The sequence below is a fragment of the Ictalurus punctatus genome, chromosome 10 (assembly GCF_001660625.3).
Source record: "Ictalurus punctatus breed USDA103 chromosome 10, Coco_2.0, whole genome shotgun sequence".
In the NCBI taxonomy this organism is placed as follows: Eukaryota; Metazoa; Chordata; class Actinopteri; order Siluriformes; family Ictaluridae; genus Ictalurus; species Ictalurus punctatus.
Window position 1 is genome coordinate 15997083 of NC_030425.2, and position 20526 is coordinate 16017608.

The 20526-nt window shown below is 39.1% G+C and overlaps 1 protein-coding gene across 11 annotated transcripts in view; it reads left to right on the forward strand.

The window, feature by feature from the left end:
• Window positions 1-17062, forward strand: part of ptprsa (protein tyrosine phosphatase receptor type Sa) — a 269054-nt gene extending 251992 nt beyond the window's left edge. For all 11 annotated transcript variants that reach the window (XM_053683034.1, XM_053683035.1, XM_053683033.1 and 8 more), the window contains 6 exons: window positions 6310-6488; window positions 7069-7195; window positions 8035-8160; window positions 10266-10420; window positions 12311-12446; window positions 13632-17062. In XM_053683034.1, coding sequence (XP_053539009.1) covers window positions 6310-6488; window positions 7069-7195; window positions 8035-8160; window positions 10266-10420; window positions 12311-12446; window positions 13632-13700 — 792 coding nt within the window. In that variant the 3' untranslated portion in view covers window positions 13701-17062. The remainder of the gene's footprint in view (window positions 1-6309; window positions 6489-7068; window positions 7196-8034; window positions 8161-10265; window positions 10421-12310; window positions 12447-13631) is intronic.
• The last annotated feature ends 3464 nt before the right edge of the window (window positions 17063-20526 follow it).

Genomic DNA, 20526 nt, shown 5'->3' on the forward strand with positions numbered 1-20526 from the left:
AGAACGTAACATTTCAAGAAACGAACAAAAATATACAGTGAGAAAGAAGGAAAACACTCTGAAACTGAAAACAGTGAACTCAGTGGCAATAATTTAACGTGGTCTTCAACTAAACAGCATTCTTTGTTAACAGTTTCATAAGCTTCGCTTTCATTAGTCATGTTTTCTGAATGTTTTTATTTACACTTTGCAAGTGTACATTCGCCGTTCTGGCACAAACCTCTCGTGTGGGCGGGCTTAACAGCGATTTAGTCTAATTGGCTAGTGAGATTTGGATAGACAGCTGAAGTCGAGGAGGAGAAGGATGACAATGCTCCGTACCGCTTCTGAGAGCTCATCTCGAAAAAATACTCCTAAAGAGTATAAGGATTTGTATATGGGTACTAATCATGGCGAGAGATTGCCTGTGCATTGTTCTTCATGTTGTTGTGATTCTTCTTTGTTCTTGTCCTTCACACCAGAAGACCTGCTTTACTGCTCTGTACTGACTCTTGTAGGCCAGGAGGGGTAGTGCAAGTTGTCATAATGCACATGCATCGACCGTCTATGTACATGTACATGTCAAATGGAGTATACATTGAAAGGCTACGACTGTGTGGATACGCTAGCTTACGCGTAAAAAAAACTCAAAGTATACCAGAGCCTTTACTGTCTCTACTTCCTGGTCAGGGAGCTGTGGATCCAAATCTCATTAGCCAATGAGAGTAAAGCGCTGTTAAGCCCCGCCCACACATAAGATTTGAGCCAGAATGGTGACTGTGGTGACTGTAAACTTGCGGGATGTAAACGAAAACTTCAAAAATGTAAATAAAACCTTTGGCAGCGCATTCATAAACCATGATTAGCGAAAATGAAGCTTAGAAAACTGTAAACAAAGAATGCTGTTTATTTGAAGACCATGTAAAAATTTTAAAGATAGATAGATATAGATATAAAGATATATAAAATAAAATCGTTTCTTGAAAAGTTATTTCAATACTTTTGGCACAGATCTAATCCAATAGAAATGTAGCGTCTGATTTGGCCTCTGATCACTGACACTGATGGAGAGAATGGTAGATGGAGAATTATATTAGCGCGGCATACAACAACATGCAGCTGAAGCATCTATTTTAAGGCAAACGCACTTACATGGCAGAGACTTTTGCTCTGGTATCCATAGTAATGGCTGCTTTAATCTGAATCTAGTGACTGCGCATATCCGACTTTAATCTACCTTTGTTAGCTTATATAGAAACCGTAAGAGATGTTGGCGTTATAGGCTGAGCTTGCGAAAGACTTTTGATAGACTGTGTTTCACTGAAGTACTGTTGACATCCCGTGGTATGCTACGTGACTAAAACCCATTAAAGCCCACTCATTTCCAAGCAGCTCTTGACCTAATTGCGCGCACCGTATTGCACTACAGCCTGTAATCGTTTGTTAAATTACCCTCCGCAATGGAGAGACGCATCTGTCGGGCAAAGAACAGCGACGCTCCTCATCTCCTGGGAAGACGCTCTCGCCGCAGACCATGCAAATGATGTAACTCTAGCAGCACGGCAGAGGACTGAGATTCAGCTGAGTTATTAATAGGAGTGTGACAACTACAGGAGGCTTTAATTATTAGCTGATGATGATGAATAGACACAGGAGAGACAGAGAGAGAGAGCATCTTTCCTGCAGTTTCTGCTCCTAAATAAATGTTTCTGGAAAAAAAATCTGATTTGCTTTATTTAAAGTGTCAAGTGTAATTGATGAGTCTAGATCATAAATGAGAGACTATGTATATTTTTTATTCCCTCTTATATGTGATATTTTGTGCATTTTTAAAGACTTGTGAACTGTTACAGTAAGTGTTTGTCCTCCATGTTGCTTTTGTGTTGTGGCTGTTGTGACACCAAATTTTCCCCTTGGAGATCAATAAAATACTGTCAAGTAAGGAGGTTGATAATGGATGCAAATGCAGATAAGAGTTTTATTATAGGAGATATAGGCAGACAAATCCAAATCAACTGAGCGTAATACTTCACAAAGTCAGTGTGTTGAAACAGTCTATATATACTATGGAGTGAGTGTGTGAGATTGGTAACAGTTGTGTGTGATAAGAACTCCGGAGAAGGTAAACATGTGCGTGTGTGGGAAGTGTAGTCCTCTTCAGTAGTTCATGGTGCATCCTGGGAAATGGAGTCACTGGTTTGTTGTGATATGGCAAATGCTCTCTATCTAACATAGCTAACAAGTAATGGAATTGCACCCAAAGTCTATACATGCTTATAGTTATATTGAGCTACATTATTGAGCTCATTTTTTTAAAAATCTGCAAATTAGCAACAATTGACCACATTTACACATTTAATTAGAAATGTACTATCATCCTAATCACATCCAGCTTTTTGCAGAGCCACCGAGGTGACATGGTGGTTATTTTTAATAAGGTGTGGCTACAATTATATATTGTATACGTACAGCTATGTATATTGAGGTCACAAGTTAAATATCTTATGGCCATTTATTATTATGTGGTGGCCATGAAATGTCAACGTCATGGCTATGAATTGTGTAACTTGAGCCCATGATTTAATATGTTATGGGAAGTTTGTACTTAATACATTGCCTCCACTTAATTATTTGGCAAGAATTGGTGAAAAAGTGTATTTATTTTGAGAAAGGTGAGACAAGTTATTGGTATGTCCACTGCCAGTGACTCCAATACAGTATGTCTCTATGCATCATTCCAAGATTGAAGTAAAGTGTATATTATCAGTCATTTCCATCTAATTAAACTCTCTTTTTAAAATACAGTAGTTGCATATAAAATTTCATGGCCACATCTTACATAAGAAATAAAACATTTTGAGACATGTTATTATACGACAACAATCAAATTATTATTTATTAATGAACAACACATCATACTATTTATATCTGTTTGTAGTTACAGTGCCCTCCACTAATATTGGCACCCTTGGTAAATATGAGCAAAGAAGGCTGTGAAAAATCGTCTTTATTGTTCACAAAAATACTCTGCTCTCATGGATATCAAACAATTGCAAACACAACACAGGTTTATCAAAAAAAAATCTTTGTTAAATATAGGTCTGCAACAATTATTGGCACCCCTATGAATTCATATGAGAAAAATATATTTGAAGTATATTCCCATTGATATTTTAACTTTTTTTTAGTACACTTGGGTAACTGGGAACAGGAAATTGTTCCAGCATGACTTCCTGTTTCACATAGGCCAAATTCCCTTAGTCATTCATCACAATGAGTAAGACCAAGGAATATAACTGTGATGTGGCAAAATGTTGTTGAGCTTCACAAAATGGGAAGTGGCTATAACTAGCACAAGCATTGAAAATGCCCATTTCCCCCATCAGGGCAATAATTAAATATCCAAAAAAATGTCCAAGTATCACAGGTGGATAATTGCAGAAGTTAGTTGTGTATTGGGGTCAGAAATTCTCCAAAACTACAATCCAAAGTCATCTACATCACCACAAGCTGTTTGGAAAGGTTTCAAGAAAAAAGGCTCTACTCTCATCCAACTGAAGTATCTTCAGTTTGCCAGACACTACTGGAACTTCAAATGCGATTGGGTTCTATGGTCAGATGAAACCAAAATAAACACCCTTTTGGCAATAAACACCAGAGGTGGTTTTGGCGCACACAGAGAGGTAGCCATATGGAAAAGTACCTCACTCCCATGGTTACCAAGGGTGCCAATATTAGTTAAGGGCACTGATGTTGGGTACGTTAATGTTGTGAAATGTCCACAAAGTTCTCATTACCACTAACGTTATAGTAGCTATAAACAGTCATTTTTTAAGTTAATAAGACAGATAAACACAGCCTTATCATGTTACCAAGAAACCAGAAAACTGCTCTGTTTTGAAGACAGAAAACTTACTGAGAGTTACAGACCACTGACATAGGTAACTTCCATAAATGGTAAATAGATGTCTCCTTGCAGAAAATCATTTCAGTTATTATATATTCTTCTTTGTTAAATAACTTTTTAAAAAGATTTTTTTAACTCTCCTAAACTGCTTTAATGGAAGAAGTGATTCCTTCCCAGCCATCCATGTTAACATATAAGCTTTCAGTTACACTGTGAAGTTTTGTTCATGTTTATAGAGGACAGGAAGTGAAACTGTGTCCTAAACAACATCTTTAAGCCCGAGTAATGTCACTGAAGAACTGGATATGGGTTTGAGGTGAATATTAACATTAAAGATTAACTTCCATTACTCAGTTATATTAGCGTTATAGCTTCAGTGCAGAATTAGAATTGAATATTTCCAAAGAAGCAAATGTCAGATGCTGAACACGTCTCGACTGTGGAAGGGAAAATAGTGTGAATTTTACATTTTATTTTTGCTTTAATCCAGACTAAGAGCTGTGTGCATGGGTGTGTGGTTATTTTTTTTTTTTTACTGAACTGGTGGAGTTGTTGTAGTGGAGTTGTTGCAATAAATTGCTTGGTCATGTAGTTCCTAAACTGTGTGTGTGTGTGTGTGTGTGTGTGTGTGTGCGCGCGTGTGTGTGCGCGCACGCGCTGATGTATGCATGTGTGTGTGTTTTAAAATTCTATCAGCCAGCTGCATGGCTCTCTGCTTCTTCATGCTTTTCCAGGTGCTTCTTTTGAAGAGTAGGCACCCAGCCAGTTGCACACATGCACACACACAATCTATCCACACACACACACACACACACACACACACACACACACACACGCACACAATCTATCCACCAGAGCTAACCCACTCTACAGTATATCTAGAAGCAGCTGCGTGAAGTGAGAGAGAAAAGAAAGACAGAGAGAGAGACTGGGAATAAGAGTTAGTGGATGTCACTCATCCCATAAGAAGATTCTCTCAGACAGATGACCTAGAAACAGAGAAGGATTATACCACTACAACCTTATGGGGCAGATGCTGTGTGTGTGTGTGTGTGTGTGTGTGTGTGTGTGTGTGTGTGTGAGAGAGAGAGAGAGAGAGAGAGAGAGAGAGAGAGAGAGAGAGAGAGAGAAAATGAAATCAAGCATATTTTTGTATATTAGACATGACAGTGACCCATTTCACCAACTCTACCATTGTTTCAGAGATGAATGTGTGTGATGGATGGAACAGGTGCTCAGAGAACTGGGCCAACACACCTTTATCACTCACAGCCAAGCAGCTGGAACACACATGTGATTAAAACCAGACTGCTCCGATTATAAGCTTTTAAAGTCACTTCATACGTATAAGTTTCATGGATATATATACATATTACAGAGCATAACAGGGTGCATACTTATCCAAACACAATTTGACGTCATTTTGGGCTGTTTGCTAGAATTACTTTTCCCAGACCACATTATTTATTTATTTGTTTGTTTGGTTTTTTTTTGTTTCTAGAATGTTTAATCTTTCAGGGTTTTTGTTCTGAAAAGGTTCACCTTTATAAATGTTCCTACAGTAATGCTAAAAATATTCAACAATGTTAACAATGGAATCTCCAGAATGTTACTAATGTTGTTGTCTAACCTGGATGACTATATTTACAGAATATTGCAGGAATGTTAGTCATCTTACATAGACATGGAAGCAGTCAGATACCCAGGATCGGTATTAGAGGTCGAGCGATAGTGGATTTTACCGATACCGATAACTAAGTTGGGCGGTACCTAATACCGATTAGTATATAAAAACCGATTAATCAACCGATAGTTTTTAAAATTGATACTGCATGAAAACACATCATTCAAAGTAAAATATTGCTGACCTTTATTATAAAAATAAACAGTACTGACTGTACCATGAAAATGTACTGTACTTTTTTTAATGAAATAAGTACATAAATATTAATATATATTAACTGTTAATAAATATTAAAGTAAATAAAAGATATACATCCGAACTGAACTAATGTAACACTCCAAATAACAAATAAAAATAGAGACATCCAACATGATTTTTTATTATTTGTTTTTAAAAACACTTCAAATAGCACAACAAAATTTGTCAGTGATAGTTTTTTAGTGATAGACGGACGCAACAGAGAAAAACTATTGGTGTGGATTTTTTACGATAACGTTCCAACAATCGGTTAACGGTGCCAGTTAATCAACAAAACCAATCAATCGGTCGAGCTCTACTCGTTACCTGGGTATAACAGCAGAAAATGGTGGCTTGAATTAATTGATGATGCTCTGTTCATAACATGGAGAGGAAACAGCAATAAACGTTGCTGTGTATGGATTATACAGCTGTCTACTGTCTACCTGTTTAATTTGTATATCTATTGTATTTGCTCATGCTGTTGTCTTCATCTCTGCAGAGACTGGCCAACTCTAAGGCCCACACGTCTAGGTTTATAAGTGCCAACCTGCCCTGTAACAAGTTCAAGAACCGCCTGGTGAATATCATGCCGTATGAGACTACCCGAGTGTGCCTTCAGCCAATCAGAGGGCTAGAAGGCTCAGACTACATCAACTCCAGCTTCATCGATGGATATAGGTACACAAGAGGCGCCTTGTATTTATTTTTTACTAGTCTCTCTGTCATATATGAGAATTCTCTAGCTATAGACCTTCATTTGTTTTGGTGACTTCAGCCTCTGTCTTTCTATCTAGAGTAAGGTGCCATTGCAAAGCTTAATTGGGGTAATAAAATCCAGGCAAAAACCTAGATAACAAAACAAAAAACAAAGTGCACTAACAACAAACATGCAGGACTTTGCCAGCTCGTGGTATTTTAAGAAAATTTGTAGTTATAGGTTTGCGTGTGTGTTAATACTTGCTGTGCTTTGTATTTGGTAGCTTTATTACAGTCATTTTTAGCTTTCAGGCAAACATGAGATTTTCATATCACACTTTAGTTATTCTCAGTAGTTATGTTCACACTCCTGTGCACTTTACATTTGGCTTAGTGTGGCATCTCAGCAGGATCTGCTATGAATGCAGCAAGAGTTGGAGTTTGGCTTGTTGGAGAAACTTTATGTACAAAATGAACTACCTAACATAAATGCATTCAGTTCACGTGCTTGTGTGTGTGTGTGTGTGTGTGTGTGTGTGTGTGTGTGTGTGTGCGCGTGCAGGCAGCAGAAGGCCTACATAGCCACCCAGGGCCCATTAGCTGAGACCACAGAGGACTTCTGGCGCATGCTGTGGGAGAACAACTCCACCATTGTGGTGATGCTCACCAAGCTAAGGGAGATGGGCAGAGTAAGTGTGTGTGTGTGCCAGGAGTCATGGCTCTGCTATAGAAACTAAACTAAAAAAAAAGCTAGTACTAATGCTTCATGTTCTAAGCAATCAAATCTCAGCAGTTTAATTCCAGTGTCATTTTCTCAGTGGCTACTCATAATATTTGATTTTGATTGGCTGATAGAGGTTTGTTATTGTAAAACCCCGAAACACCTCATTGGAGGTTTTCATGGCAACCAGCATAAGTAGCAATTCTGTAGTCACGCTTTGCTATAGCAGTTGAACTAATAAGTATAATTTGTACAAGTATCTGTATAAGTAAGCAATAAAACGTTTGGGGGTGTGCAGTTTTAGGAAAATAATCTACAACAACGTGGTATAATAAAGCGAAGTTAGTGTTACCATCCTGAAGTGGATTATTTTTCTATAACAGCAAGCCCAAACTGTTTTATTCTTTTTATTTATGTATTTGTTTGTTTGTTTTATTTTATTATTTATTATAGTTTTCAACACTAACAATTGTTTTGTAGTTAAAGAATTAAATACTTTTTATCCATTTAATATTGAGTGGTAGAAAGCGCTGACACTAAAGACTCCGTAATTGTTAAATACACACCTCCACACAGAAACTTTACCATATTAACAATGAGCAATTGTTACTATAGAAACCGTAATATATTAAAACAAGTGCATTAATAAATTAACCTTCTTACCAATCAGAATTGCGAATTCAAAATCACAGTTTGTGTGCATGTGTGTTTATGAGACAAGATGCTGAGATTAATGTGTGTGTGCGTGTGTGCGTGCGTGTGCGTGTGTGTGCGTGTGTGTGTGTGTGTGTGTGCACATGCAAACAGGAAAAGTGCCATCAGTACTGGCCAGCAGAGCGCTCCGCTCGGTATCAGTACTTTGTGGTGGACCCCATGGCTGAGTACAACATGCCCCAGTACATCCTCCGAGAGTTTAAAGTTACAGACGCAAGGGTGAGCAATGCAGCATACGTACAGTACAGACTTTCTCTCTCTCTCCCTCTCTCTCTCTCTCTCTCTCTCTCTCTCTCACACACACACACACACACACACACACACACACACACACACACACACACACACACACACACACACACACACAAGCACACACTCAGCATGCAGACCTTCATATTTTCCCAAGCCCTTATGCACAGTAGAGTAGCTCCATCATTTTGCATATTTTATTAATTACTTTTGGGTAGCATATTAATGTGAAACATGTGTTAACGTGATTAATGTGATGTGTGGCTTAGAGTCGAAAGTATTAAAACAGCAGCTACTTCACCACACTTTTAGTTTTAAGATAAACAGCTAATATGTTTCATTCAATGTGCTAATTTAAATCACTCAGCATGACAAACAAACTTGGATAATAAAGCATGCCTGTAAATGAATTTTCCTGAATTATAATCGTGAGGCATTTACAGACACTGCAGTATTTCTTTCTGTTGGGAAGCAGTGGGCATGAGATTCACACGCTTCCACACAGAGAAAGGTGAGCGGCGCAGAACACGAGAGTTCTAACCAGTGGTTTAATTGGGATTGGACCATCAAAGCCAAGCTGGTAGCAGCATAACACCACTGTGTTTAAGACAGGAAAAGGTCCAGGCTGGAGATGGGAGATGAAGAAAGAGAGAGAGGGTCACTGCAGCTTTACAGCTGAGACCTAGTAACGTATTTAATCACATGATTTGACACACTCCGTCCAAAATTCACTTCATTACATTTGCTCATTAAAGTGTGGGTGGGAGTGAGAGAGAGGGGGGGGGGGGGGGGGATGAGAGGGTCACTGTTTCTACACAGCTGATGAAGGAAGAATGAAGGAGGGAGAAAGAGTGGGGAGAGTGATGCATTGTGGGGTAGCGTGTATGAGAAGGTAAGAGGGGTGAGATGAGGAAGGGGAGAGTGAGAGAGAATGAGGCAGAGTGAGAATAAAGGAGAGCACGTGAGGGGGGGATAGTGGGATAGAGTGAGAGAGGGAGAATAAGTGAGAGCAAGGGAGAGTGAGAATGAGGGAGGGAGAGCTTTGTGAATGAGAGTAAGGGAGAGAGAGCGGGAGAGTGAAGGATAGAGAGAGGGAGAGTGGGGGAGAGCAAGAGTGATGTACATGGAGAGTGAGGGAGTGAGAGGGACTGTAAGGGAGAAGGGATGATTGGCTGAGATGAAGGGATGAGTGGGTGAGATGAAGAATGGAGGAGAGAGAGTGAGAGAATGAGGGAGAAGGGATGAGTGGGTGAGATGAAGGAAAGAGAATGAGTGTGTTGTGACTGGGATGTGATTAGAGCAGTGAGTGTTTGATGTGCCGGCTGAACTCGGGTGCTCTGTGGGGAGAGTGAGCAGCTCACACATCCTTCATGAACCTTCTTCTGCCAGAACTATTCCAAACATAGTGTTGGGAGAGAGTTCAAAGATATTACACTTTCTTAAACTCTGTAATTCTCTCTCTCTTTCCATGCATGACTAAGTGGGACAGATGGGTGTTGTAAAGATGGGCATGTCTGAGTGGGACCGATGGGCGTGTCGGAGCGGAACAGATGATGATAATGATAATGAGTCTTTATTGGTCACATAAACATTGCAGCACAGTGAAATTCTTCTTCTTCACGTATCCCAGCTTGTTAGGAGTTTGGGGTCAAAGCGCAGGATCAGCCATGATACAGCGCCCCTGGAGTAGAGAGGGTTAAGGGTCTTGCTCGAGGGCCCCAACAGTGGTTTTGGGGCTGAACTTCCGATCAGTAAGATCAGTAATTAAGACCAGGGCCATAACCGTCAAGCCACCACTGCCCCACTATCAAGCTGGGCTTTGTAAAAGTGGCCGTATCTGATCGGGACAGACGGGCTTGTCTGATCAGGACAGATGGGCGTGCCTGAGCCAGACAGATGGGCATGTCTGAGCCAGACAGATGGGCGTGTCTGAGATATATTATAGAAGAATTATTACATGAATGACCTCCTTTAATATTCACATTTCATACTGCTTTTTGAAGTTAAATATTTGTACTCTCTATATATCTTCCCTTCTAATTTTTTCTCTCCATCTTTCTATCCCTCTCTCTCAGGATGGACAGTCTCGGACTGTACGGCAGTTCCAGTTCACTGATTGGCCAGAGCAGGGAGTCCCCAAATCCGGGGAAGGTTTCATCGACTTCATCGGCCAAGTGCATAAAACCAAGGAGCAGTTTGGTCAGGACGGTCCCATATCTGTCCATTGCAGGTACGACACACACACATGGGATAAGCATATAAGCTCAGACTGATGATCATGACTCGCGCTGAATGCTCGAGTGTTGAGTACACACTCCCACACACACTTCTCATCAGCATGCTTTAAATCTGTTAATGGCATCATCAGACGTGATTCTCACACTTCCAGCCCATTAGCCTTCAGCAGCCTCTCTTTTTATTCTGTATAAGATCTAACTCTCTATAGCAGCACAATTTCACATGCAAAACAGCACTACACAGCCTACTTTACTATTATAATCACACTCACCATCCCTCTCCATCCCTTTGCGCCTCTCTCACACAACCAACCCTCCGATGTCTGGAAATAACGTTGCCGATAAAACACTGAAGTATGTGAACCCAAACTAGAGCTGTGTGCCAGACTGGTTTTTAAATTCCACATCTATAATTAAGCCAGTGAGATGGTCAGACTCACACAAATATGAGTAAATACATAATTCAGGCACAGTTTTGATAACTAATGTAACACTTTCTGTTACTTGTGTTGAGTGCAGTTGAAGGATCACGTTTGTATGTGGTGTCTCATTGCTCCAGGGCTCTGATTTTATCTGTCAGTCAACTGGACAATGTGATACACACTCTGAAGTGTGTTTCTGAGGGTGTGTTTGATCACAAAAAGATGATCTCTCAACCCATACCTTTTTGCTCACACACACACACACACAGACACACACACACATCTCTTTGTTTACTCTGGCTCAGGTGGCACGTCTCATTTTTCCCTTCCTTCCTCAATCCGCTGTATTTCTTTCACGCCATTTTTCTACTTCTCATGCATCTCTATTAATCTTCAGCTGCCTCACTCGTTCTTTTCTTCCTGTTCATTTCTTCTCATCTCGCCTCATCGCCCCCCAAAATATCATATCTAATAGAGCCACTGGTCATTAATTGGCTGAGTGAGTTCAGTGAAACGGGGGCATAAATCTTTTTGTTCATCGAGCCTGTCATGTTTCAAACCCGACACGTGTTAAACGGGTTTCGAGGATGTGTGCGTGTGGCTTCCAGGACAAACAGCTGCGCAGGTGCCAGGCGAACACGGCGGTTTTATTAAACAGTGGTTTTTACGTAGCATCGTTACGGCCAACGATGTTTAACCTGAGTCATTATGATTCATGACGTGTGACAATGAATACGCAGCGAGCGAAGGTTATGTTCTCTAAGTCCGACACTTTTTATGCACCATTTTCAGCCTCAGCGAGCGGAAGGGGAGCAAAATAAATCTCTTGTTATATCAGCTATTGCTCCACAGCTGAAGTCGGAGTTAGAGAGAGAGTGAGACAGACAGAAAGACAAAGAGAGAGAGAGAGAGAGAGAGAGGCAAACGACAAACAAAACAGAACCCTGGAGTGTTACAGGATCAGGTATAAGATATGTCTAATTTGTGTGTGTGTGTGTGTGTGCCTGTGTGTGTGCCTCTGTGTGTGTCATTGGTTATGCCTCAATGTGCCTCCCTGTAGAATTGATACTTGGAGTTCATCATGATTATTTCTTCGATAATCCTCGCAGGGTTCCTGGTTCACTGCAAGTCATTACTGACATCTTTAATACGAAACTCCGCCGTATTCATATCCCACTGCTGGGAGAAAATAGGCCATGTGTAGCACCCAAATCACTCCCTGTTCACTTTATAGTGTACTCTTTGTCAGTATGCATCTGAATGCATAGTGGAGAATATTAAGTTTAGTCATAAAATCCCACAATGCACTGCAGTGGGTTAGTGTCAAAACCATGTTCACTATTATTTTTCAAATTACCTATTATTAATTTATTGCTAAAAACTGTCCTTTTATTGCATTTATCAGATTCTTTTGTACATGTAAACTGTCATTGTTTTATGTTCCTCTGTTCCATGATGCAGTGCTGGTGTGGGCCGGACCGGAGTGTTCATCACACTCAGTATCGTGCTGGAGCGGATGCGCTACGAGGGAGTGGTGGACATCTTCCAGACGGTCAAAATGCTGAGAACCCAGCGGCCAGCCATGGTGCAGACTGAGGTGAGAGACACTGGTGACATGACAGAAGACCAAACATGTCTAGATATATTTTTAATTAAAATAATATTGATCAAATATCCCTAATATATCTTCATGAGGGCTTTCTAGCCTAAAAAGTCCCATTTTGGGGGGATCTGCCTGCTGAAGCCAGAGAAGAGATGGAGGGAACGGGATAACTGTGATTTCATCTTCTCGATTTCATGGCAAAATTTTCTGAAAAGTCTGGGAAAACCCATTGGATGTCACTGTGGCTGAATTCTGCCAAAAAGCAACCAAAAAAAGACTTACCAGTCAGGCTTTTGCCACAATTCTAAATTATTGTCTAATCTTGGATTGGAAACAGACATAATCAAATCAAATTCACACACACTTGTAGTAAAAGACTTTCAGAAAAAGCGGTACTCATCTGTACGCTAGGTGGTACCTATATGCTTTGTAGCTTTAATATGCATCTTTCATCTGAATATGTGGATATTGTGTATATTTAAAAAACGTTTTAAGCTACATAATTTGACTGCAATTACTTTTTAGAGTAAAACTTTACAGGTAAACTACACTGTGTCCTAAAAGTCTCCATGCAAATGGACTATATTTACCAGCACCATGTTGGTTGTTCCTTCGTCAGCGGTTGTTCGTGGACGTGCACTTCCCGGTCGGTCCGCAGAACTTCCAGACCTTTTGAATTTGTTAATAAGTTTGGCAGCAATGTCGTGTGTGAGAATCATTTCAATGCGTTCTTCACTTGTCAAAGGCGTTCTTAAAGCCTATCTGAAAAAAAATATATATATATATATATATATAAACTAAGTATGAGAAACTTTGGAAGACAAACATGTTAATTTCCCATCTGTATGGAGAATTTTGGGACACCCTGCATATGCATCTTACTTAAGATAAAAGATTTGTACGCTTGATGCTATCACCCCAGCGATAAGGAAGAGTAATGTTTAGTACCCTTTTTTCTCTCTTAAACTGTTGGAACTATATTTTGTGGGAGATGAATGCAAAAATACAAACAGGTTCAGAAAAGTTTTTAGACCTATATATAATTTAAAATGTCAAATTTTTATTTTATTATTTTATGAATGATTAGTATACTACCATAAAGGCAGTACAAGTTTCTAACCCAAATCTATTGTGTAATATGTTTATGGGCAATTCTCTTTCATTTTGCTGTTTCTACAGGACGAGTACCAGTTTTGCTATCAGGCAGCTCTTGAGTACCTAGGAAGCTTTGATCACTATGCAACGTAAAAAGCCATCTCCTTCCCCCCTGCCCAGCGCCCCTCTACAGCCTCCTGAGCCATAGGAACCTGCTTGAAACAATTGAAACAGTGACAACTACACAAACAAAAACCCACCCAACATAAAAAAAGAAAGAAACCCTGTTGTGAAATAAAAACAAAACTACAGCGTGTATTTAGTTGTGGATTCCAGAACCATCATCAAAAAAGTGCAATGCTAATTGGACAGAGCCCATACCGAGGCAGCTTTAAGGATCCGTTCAGAAACCAACTCCCTGTACATCTTCAATCATGAGATGGACCCAAAAGTATTGGCTCAGGCCGCAGGGTGGGAATGATCTGTAAGTCGGACCACTAACTTTACCTCAAGTGTTCTGATATGGAGGATATTATTAATCTATCTCCAGAAGTATATCTCCAAACCAATCCCGTAAAGATACAACAAAAATAATCAGCAAGTGAAGGAGGAGCTAAAGTTCAGGACACGCCTACACGTGTGCTTCAGCGAATGATCGAAGGGGATGTGATCGCACTGATGAGTGGTGAGGTGATTGAGCTGAGATCCTTCAGTGTTTACAGTGGGCACTTGCCAATTCCGGATGTTTCTCAACTAGTTGGATCATGGTGATGGCAGCAGAAGGAGGATAGTTATTTAGTGAAATAGGCAGGATTTTTGTCTAAAGTCTCTACAATCTCATCCATTTCAAGACATCGAGGCAACTCGTGTTCGTCTTATAAAAAGAGTTCATTCTCCAGAAGTTGTTTCGGTGCTTTTTGGGACAAGCTAGCCAATGTCTTCACAATACGCCAATGTAGCTTTGTCTTGAAACCGTATGGAGGCGACTGGAGCGTGACCCTGACAGTATCTTCAGCCAGGACCAAACGATTCTCCTCCGAGTTTTCTCTGGATTGTAGTATACGTTACCTTTGACTGGTTTTCCCACTGCCGAGTGCCGTGTGGTTCAGAACCTGGTAGACGTGGACCACCACCACCACACGCATGGAATCATGGGATTGGTACTCCAATGACCAACATTCACCATGATTCATTGCCTTGAATCTGGAAAGACTTTTCCTTAGACAAGAAAGACGAACTCTTGCCTTGTGTGACCAACCCAACAACGAAAGTTCTCAGACGTTCCTGAAGACAGTCCACACCACAATGGCTGCTCTCAGGGCTCCCTGAACACTTTTAAGGCCCGTCGTTTCATCACGGCTTCATTGACCAATCACGATAAATCCGAACAGCATCATCACACAGAAAAATAGCGGTACGACTTAACGTTCACATCTCAGAACTTTTAACTAAGACTTGAACATATATGTGTGTGAAAGGAACAGAGGAATCTTCTCTTCCTCCACTCTCTGCATAGGTCAAAATGGTGTGTGTGTGTATGTGTGTGTGTGTGTGTGTGTGTGTGTGTGTTTGTGTGTGTGCTGGAGAATGCTTGAACAGCAGAGCTTTCAGATTAGTGTGCAGCGGAAGATATTGATTGCGCAGTGGAAGAGCCGTGTGTAGTCTTTTCTTATTTCCAAAAAAGCCTTATTGTTGTTGTAACATTATACAAAATGACATTGTTGTATTATTATTATTATTACAATTAACATAATTTCACTTTATCTGTTTAGTTTTGTAACAGATACAGATACTGTACTCATTTTTTTTCTTCTGTTTAAATAGGAGGAGAGAAAGAGCTGGTTTTGTTCATATTATGTTAAAAGACATTCTATTTTTTCACTATAGAAATGTGCAATGTGGTTGTGTGTGGATATTTATGCATACACACTCACATACACAGTATATTTAAATGCAAAATACAAAGATGTATCCAAATCTTAGTATGGATAGAATTTTTCCTGTATTTTTATTTCACTCATGAACATATATTCATTTCTAGAAGTTTTTTTTTTTTTTTTTTTTTTTTTTTTTTTTTATCATGATCTGGAGAAATGCAGCTTGGCCTCATTCTTATTATTCAGAAAGGTGTGAACTCATAGGTTTGATCTTTATTCTTATTATCATCATTAGTAGTGTGTAGTATGAGCTAAAAGTATTAATTTGCTTTTTTTTTTTTTGCTTTTTTTATTAAAAAAAAAAAAGAGTAGGATTTCTAAACATGGACTTGAACATTGACTTTTTATTTCAACATTTTTAATATTCATGAACTGTATCCAATGTTTCACTTCTCTTGTGAAAATGTCATTTTTACTTTTTTTATTTGACATTATCGTTGTTTTTTACTTTTAAAACCACAAGACTGATCATCAGCTTGTTATGTACGAACAGTGATCCTGAATATGATGTGTAAATAAACAAATCTAGATGATATGTATTTGTATAATTTGACACACACCTTTTCTGTCTGTACAATTATGAATTTAAAAATGAAACAAACAAAGAAAGAAAACAAGCTATCCAGCTTTCTCTGAGGAATTTGATGTTGTAGTAACTTCTTCATCCCTGATCCTTTCACTTGCACTCTTTTATTTTTGTTATATTTTCTTCTTTTTTTTCTTTTCAAATGAGCTCTGAGTGTCCATCCCAGCGAACTCAGCAGTCATGAAGTTTCTTTTTTCTCAGTGATAACTGCTTGAAGCTGATCCTACAATGCAGTAACAAATTTCTGTTCCCCTTTGAATAAAATAAATTATGTTTGGATAATGAATCTGGGAAGGGCTTGTGTGCTTGGTGCATACACTCGAACATGAAGACATAATGGACTGACTGCACAAATTTGCCTTTGAACGAATGTGAATTCACTGGTGTGTGGGATCACGTCACAGATCAGTTTATTGGGACTAGTCTCTCAGCACTGCCCATTTTCTTCATTCTTCCATTTTAACCACTGCAGGCTGATTCACCGAGATTTCAGTCTGTACTATAATGCTTGAATTTATTTTTTTTTATTATTATTCTTTTTCTTGGAAATCTTTATTTCTTGCTAAAGTTTGGAAGGAGGGAGAATTCTGGAATCTGGAAATTCCAGCGCTTTCTCCACAAGACGCTCTTCTATACGAAAGGACACACATATCTCTGGAGCTCCTAATAAAAATTTGGAGGTTTAAGGAATGTTGGGATTTTTTGACCTAGTGTTTCGATCCTTGATCTCTGACAACATCAGCCAAATGACTGACATAAAACTTCAGATTGATTAGGGAAAGTCCCGACTCCCACTCCACTACACATATAAAAGCGACTGTATTGACAAAAAAAGAAGAAAAGCCAAAATTCAAAAGTGAAAATGTTTGTCTTTGTACGAAAGCCAAGTGATACTGCTTTCAAACTGTTACTTCTAACGGAAACAATAATTGGTTTAAAAACCACTGTGTATGTAGATATGTTGACTTTGTATTAAAGAAATGTTGTCTGAATCTTTGTTTTATCAGTTATTTACCCTCTACATCAGACATTTTGCTATTGGCAGAAACAAAGTTCAGAAACAAAGTAACTGGCAACAATTATTTCATTAGCATACTGTAAGTCTGTTACTTAATTATCTGTTAGTTTTAGGTTGTTGTGGTTTTTGATAAAGTAGCTAGCTACACTACAATTTACTAAGAAAAAGAAGTTAAGACCATTGAAGCTCTTTGACGAAAATCAACTGTGATGCCAATTTATTGTGCAGCTTATTCTTCTCCCAAAATAAAATGTAGATAAAGAGATTTTGTTTTTCTATTACAAAACTGTTCTTATAAAGACATGGTTAATCTTACTTAATGTAAAACAACAATCATCCTCAAAAAAGCAACAGATAGCTAATTTACCATCAGTAACTGAAATCAGTGTGCTCTTTGATGGCTATTTCGTTTGTGAAACTTTCTTGTGTGCATATTGAAGAGTTTATACTTTTCTACTTTAACATCATGAAGAATTAAAAGTTGTAGTTCAACTTTTTGCAGAGTGTTTATTTAGATGAGTAATTGCAACTTGAGTAAAGAATTTAGTCACTTTTTCCACCCCGATGATGGTCATTTTAACTACATGTGGTTTTTGAGTGCTTCGGCAGTTCAGTTCAGCAGTTAAAGCAACTGTTCAGCCAAATTAGATTTAAACTTTACACAATGTTCCACTTCATGATTAGGTGTCTAATTTATATGACAACAATGTGATGATCTGATCTTCTACATGTCAGCTACACAGCAAAATTAAATTGTGTAAAAAAAATTTGGGGGGCAAACCGTCATGTTAAGTTACTGTGCTATTGACTGTTGACCAAGACAGCCAGAGAGCCACTATTATTAGGTCCTTAACCCTCGCCTGCTCATTTCCATTGTAAGCAGCAACAGCTTGTTACTATAGATTTTGGTGTGAGGCAAGAAAACTTTAATAGTGACATAGCCTACAGCAAAATTAAGCTGAGAGCTCTTATGCTACAGTTATATATATCTATTGAATTTATCCCATAATAGACAGCAGAGTCAACAACATGCAGTCATCCAGCATCCAGTCTAGCAGCTTGTTTTGAGTATTTTTAAATTAACCTTTGTTCATCTGTGTTTGATACAGTAGGTGTGTTTTAATGCCCATTGAATGGGAAACAATGATTTGCACACATTTCTGATGTGCAAACATTATCGACTCCATAATCCGCCCTTTCCCTCTCGGGGTCTTTGCAATATATCTTGTTGTAGAAATGGTTCTGTGCATCATAGTCACATTGTCTGCACTTACACATTGCCTTTGTGGAAATGTGTTTGATTTAATTCCTATGATTTGCTATGAAACAAGATATTGGTGGCTAGGGAGTATATTTAAAATAACACAATTTGGTGTAATAACCACAACCCTGATAACCATGTCATTACCAGTCTGTCTGCTGCTCCTTCCCCAAGTATGGTGGCAACGTGATCCCTGCCCTAATGGCTCTCTTTAAGTGCTTGTTGCAGTTCCAATTTTTGACCACTAGGTGCAATAATAACGCTGCACTTATAATAACAATAAATTTGGGCAGCGAGCACCTTACCGCAAGATAGCACAACATGTGGAAAGGTGAGCACTTCAATGGCACGTCGGCTTATATATTTCAAAAATTGTCCATCACTCAAAAGAGGTAACTAGTATTTGAGCTGATTTTAAAATGTATGGAGTTGGGAAGATTTGTTCTAATATTTGTTCAATGGCTGATAAATAACGGGGCTCTACAGACAAGTCTTTTAAGTATTTGCATAAAAAACAACAGCTAAATAACTGATGTAAATGTACAAAGCTGGGTTTCGTTACACAATGTGATGTGATCAAACATACAGTTCATTTAGACAGAAGGATGGTAATAAAACCATTCGTTTTTAGCCACAGCCTTCCAAAAACAGCTATAATGAAATCTGGCACCTTGACAGAACAATCTTAGCTATGTCAAAATTTCACTCGGGGTAGAAACTGATGGCATCTTCATTACACTACACACAAACACACACACACCTCCCACTCACTCTGCCTTCTCTCTGATTTTCCTAAACGTTTTGGACACATTGAATGCACGTTTCATATTCAGATTTTTTTCTTATATAACCGGGAATCAGCCGAAGGCATGCAGTCTCTTCATGGAAACTAAATAAGAATTTTCATCTTTACTTTCACGAGCATCTAAATTGCTTGTGGATCCGGTCTAATCAGCATGTCGATACACAATAGCTGGGATTAAAACGCCCATGAGGATGAAACCCACACCTGTCACTGTTTATGTTATTGCCTATCACATGGCCCATTAGTTTAGAGTAGAGAGTACAAGGGCCAGTTAAATTTATTGCCAGTAGCTAAAGCCTCCAGGTTTTCACCCACATTAATTAAAATCACAGCATCCTCGTATTATGCTGGGAGTAATTCTATTCTGTTCTCTGTTAGTGTGATATTAAAAACCAAATGTCTGTTCTCTTGCTTTCACTGGGAACACTGCACAAGCTAATATTACTTCCCAGTCAGTAAGCTCAGTGTGAAGCTGTCCAAATGCCAGGGGCCCTGCTGCTCACGCTCAACCCATCACCTGTTGCTATTTACGCTCCTGTCTCCCCTGGGCTGAGCACATGGCGCTAGCATTCTGCTAATCACATCCTCCATCCAGCACATCCTCTTTGACTAAAGAGGCAGAAGTGGGAAAAAACAGAGTTGCTCATTTATTATTGGGGAAAGGAAAGGCGAAGCACGAGGATGTGGGCTTAATTATGCTCAGAGGCAGGCGCTAGCTCATTAGCGCTTGGCTAAGCAGGACATCAAAGTGGAGTTTGTGACAGAGCACCCAAAAGCCACAGGAATTTGTAATAAATGGCAAAGCAATGCGTGTGATAATCTGCAGCCTGTGGCAGCGCTTGAGTGCAACTGGCATATTGATCATATCAAGGCCATTTAGATATGGATAAAACCATTTGGATGGGGGATTGGTAAAAACGATAACCTCGAGTGCATGCATCTTAGCCATGGTTTCTCAGCTTCTCCACAGCTCTTTATAACAAGGAGCTTTTGAATGAAGAACAATCTTCTTTAGTGACACATGCATGGAACCAAATGGCTTCCATAAAACTTGGTCCTAACTGTATTTAATGTTTTTAATGGTTTCTACAAGTTCAGTTATTCTTCCTTCAGACACAGATCCAGGATATATGTAGCTGTATGAATTCATTTGTGTTATACCACAGTGCTGTTGAATTTTTGAATCCGATTGGTCACTAAGTGTTGATTAATTTTCTATAATAGCACCTCTGACAATAGTTCAGATATTAATTTCTATAGTTTCTACAGTAACCAGGATTTGTATGTTGGAACGCTTCATATAAACAAATTTTTTAAAAACATGTAAAAGTTGAGTATAATATTTTAAGTTTTGTTTTCTCTAAGGTGTAGT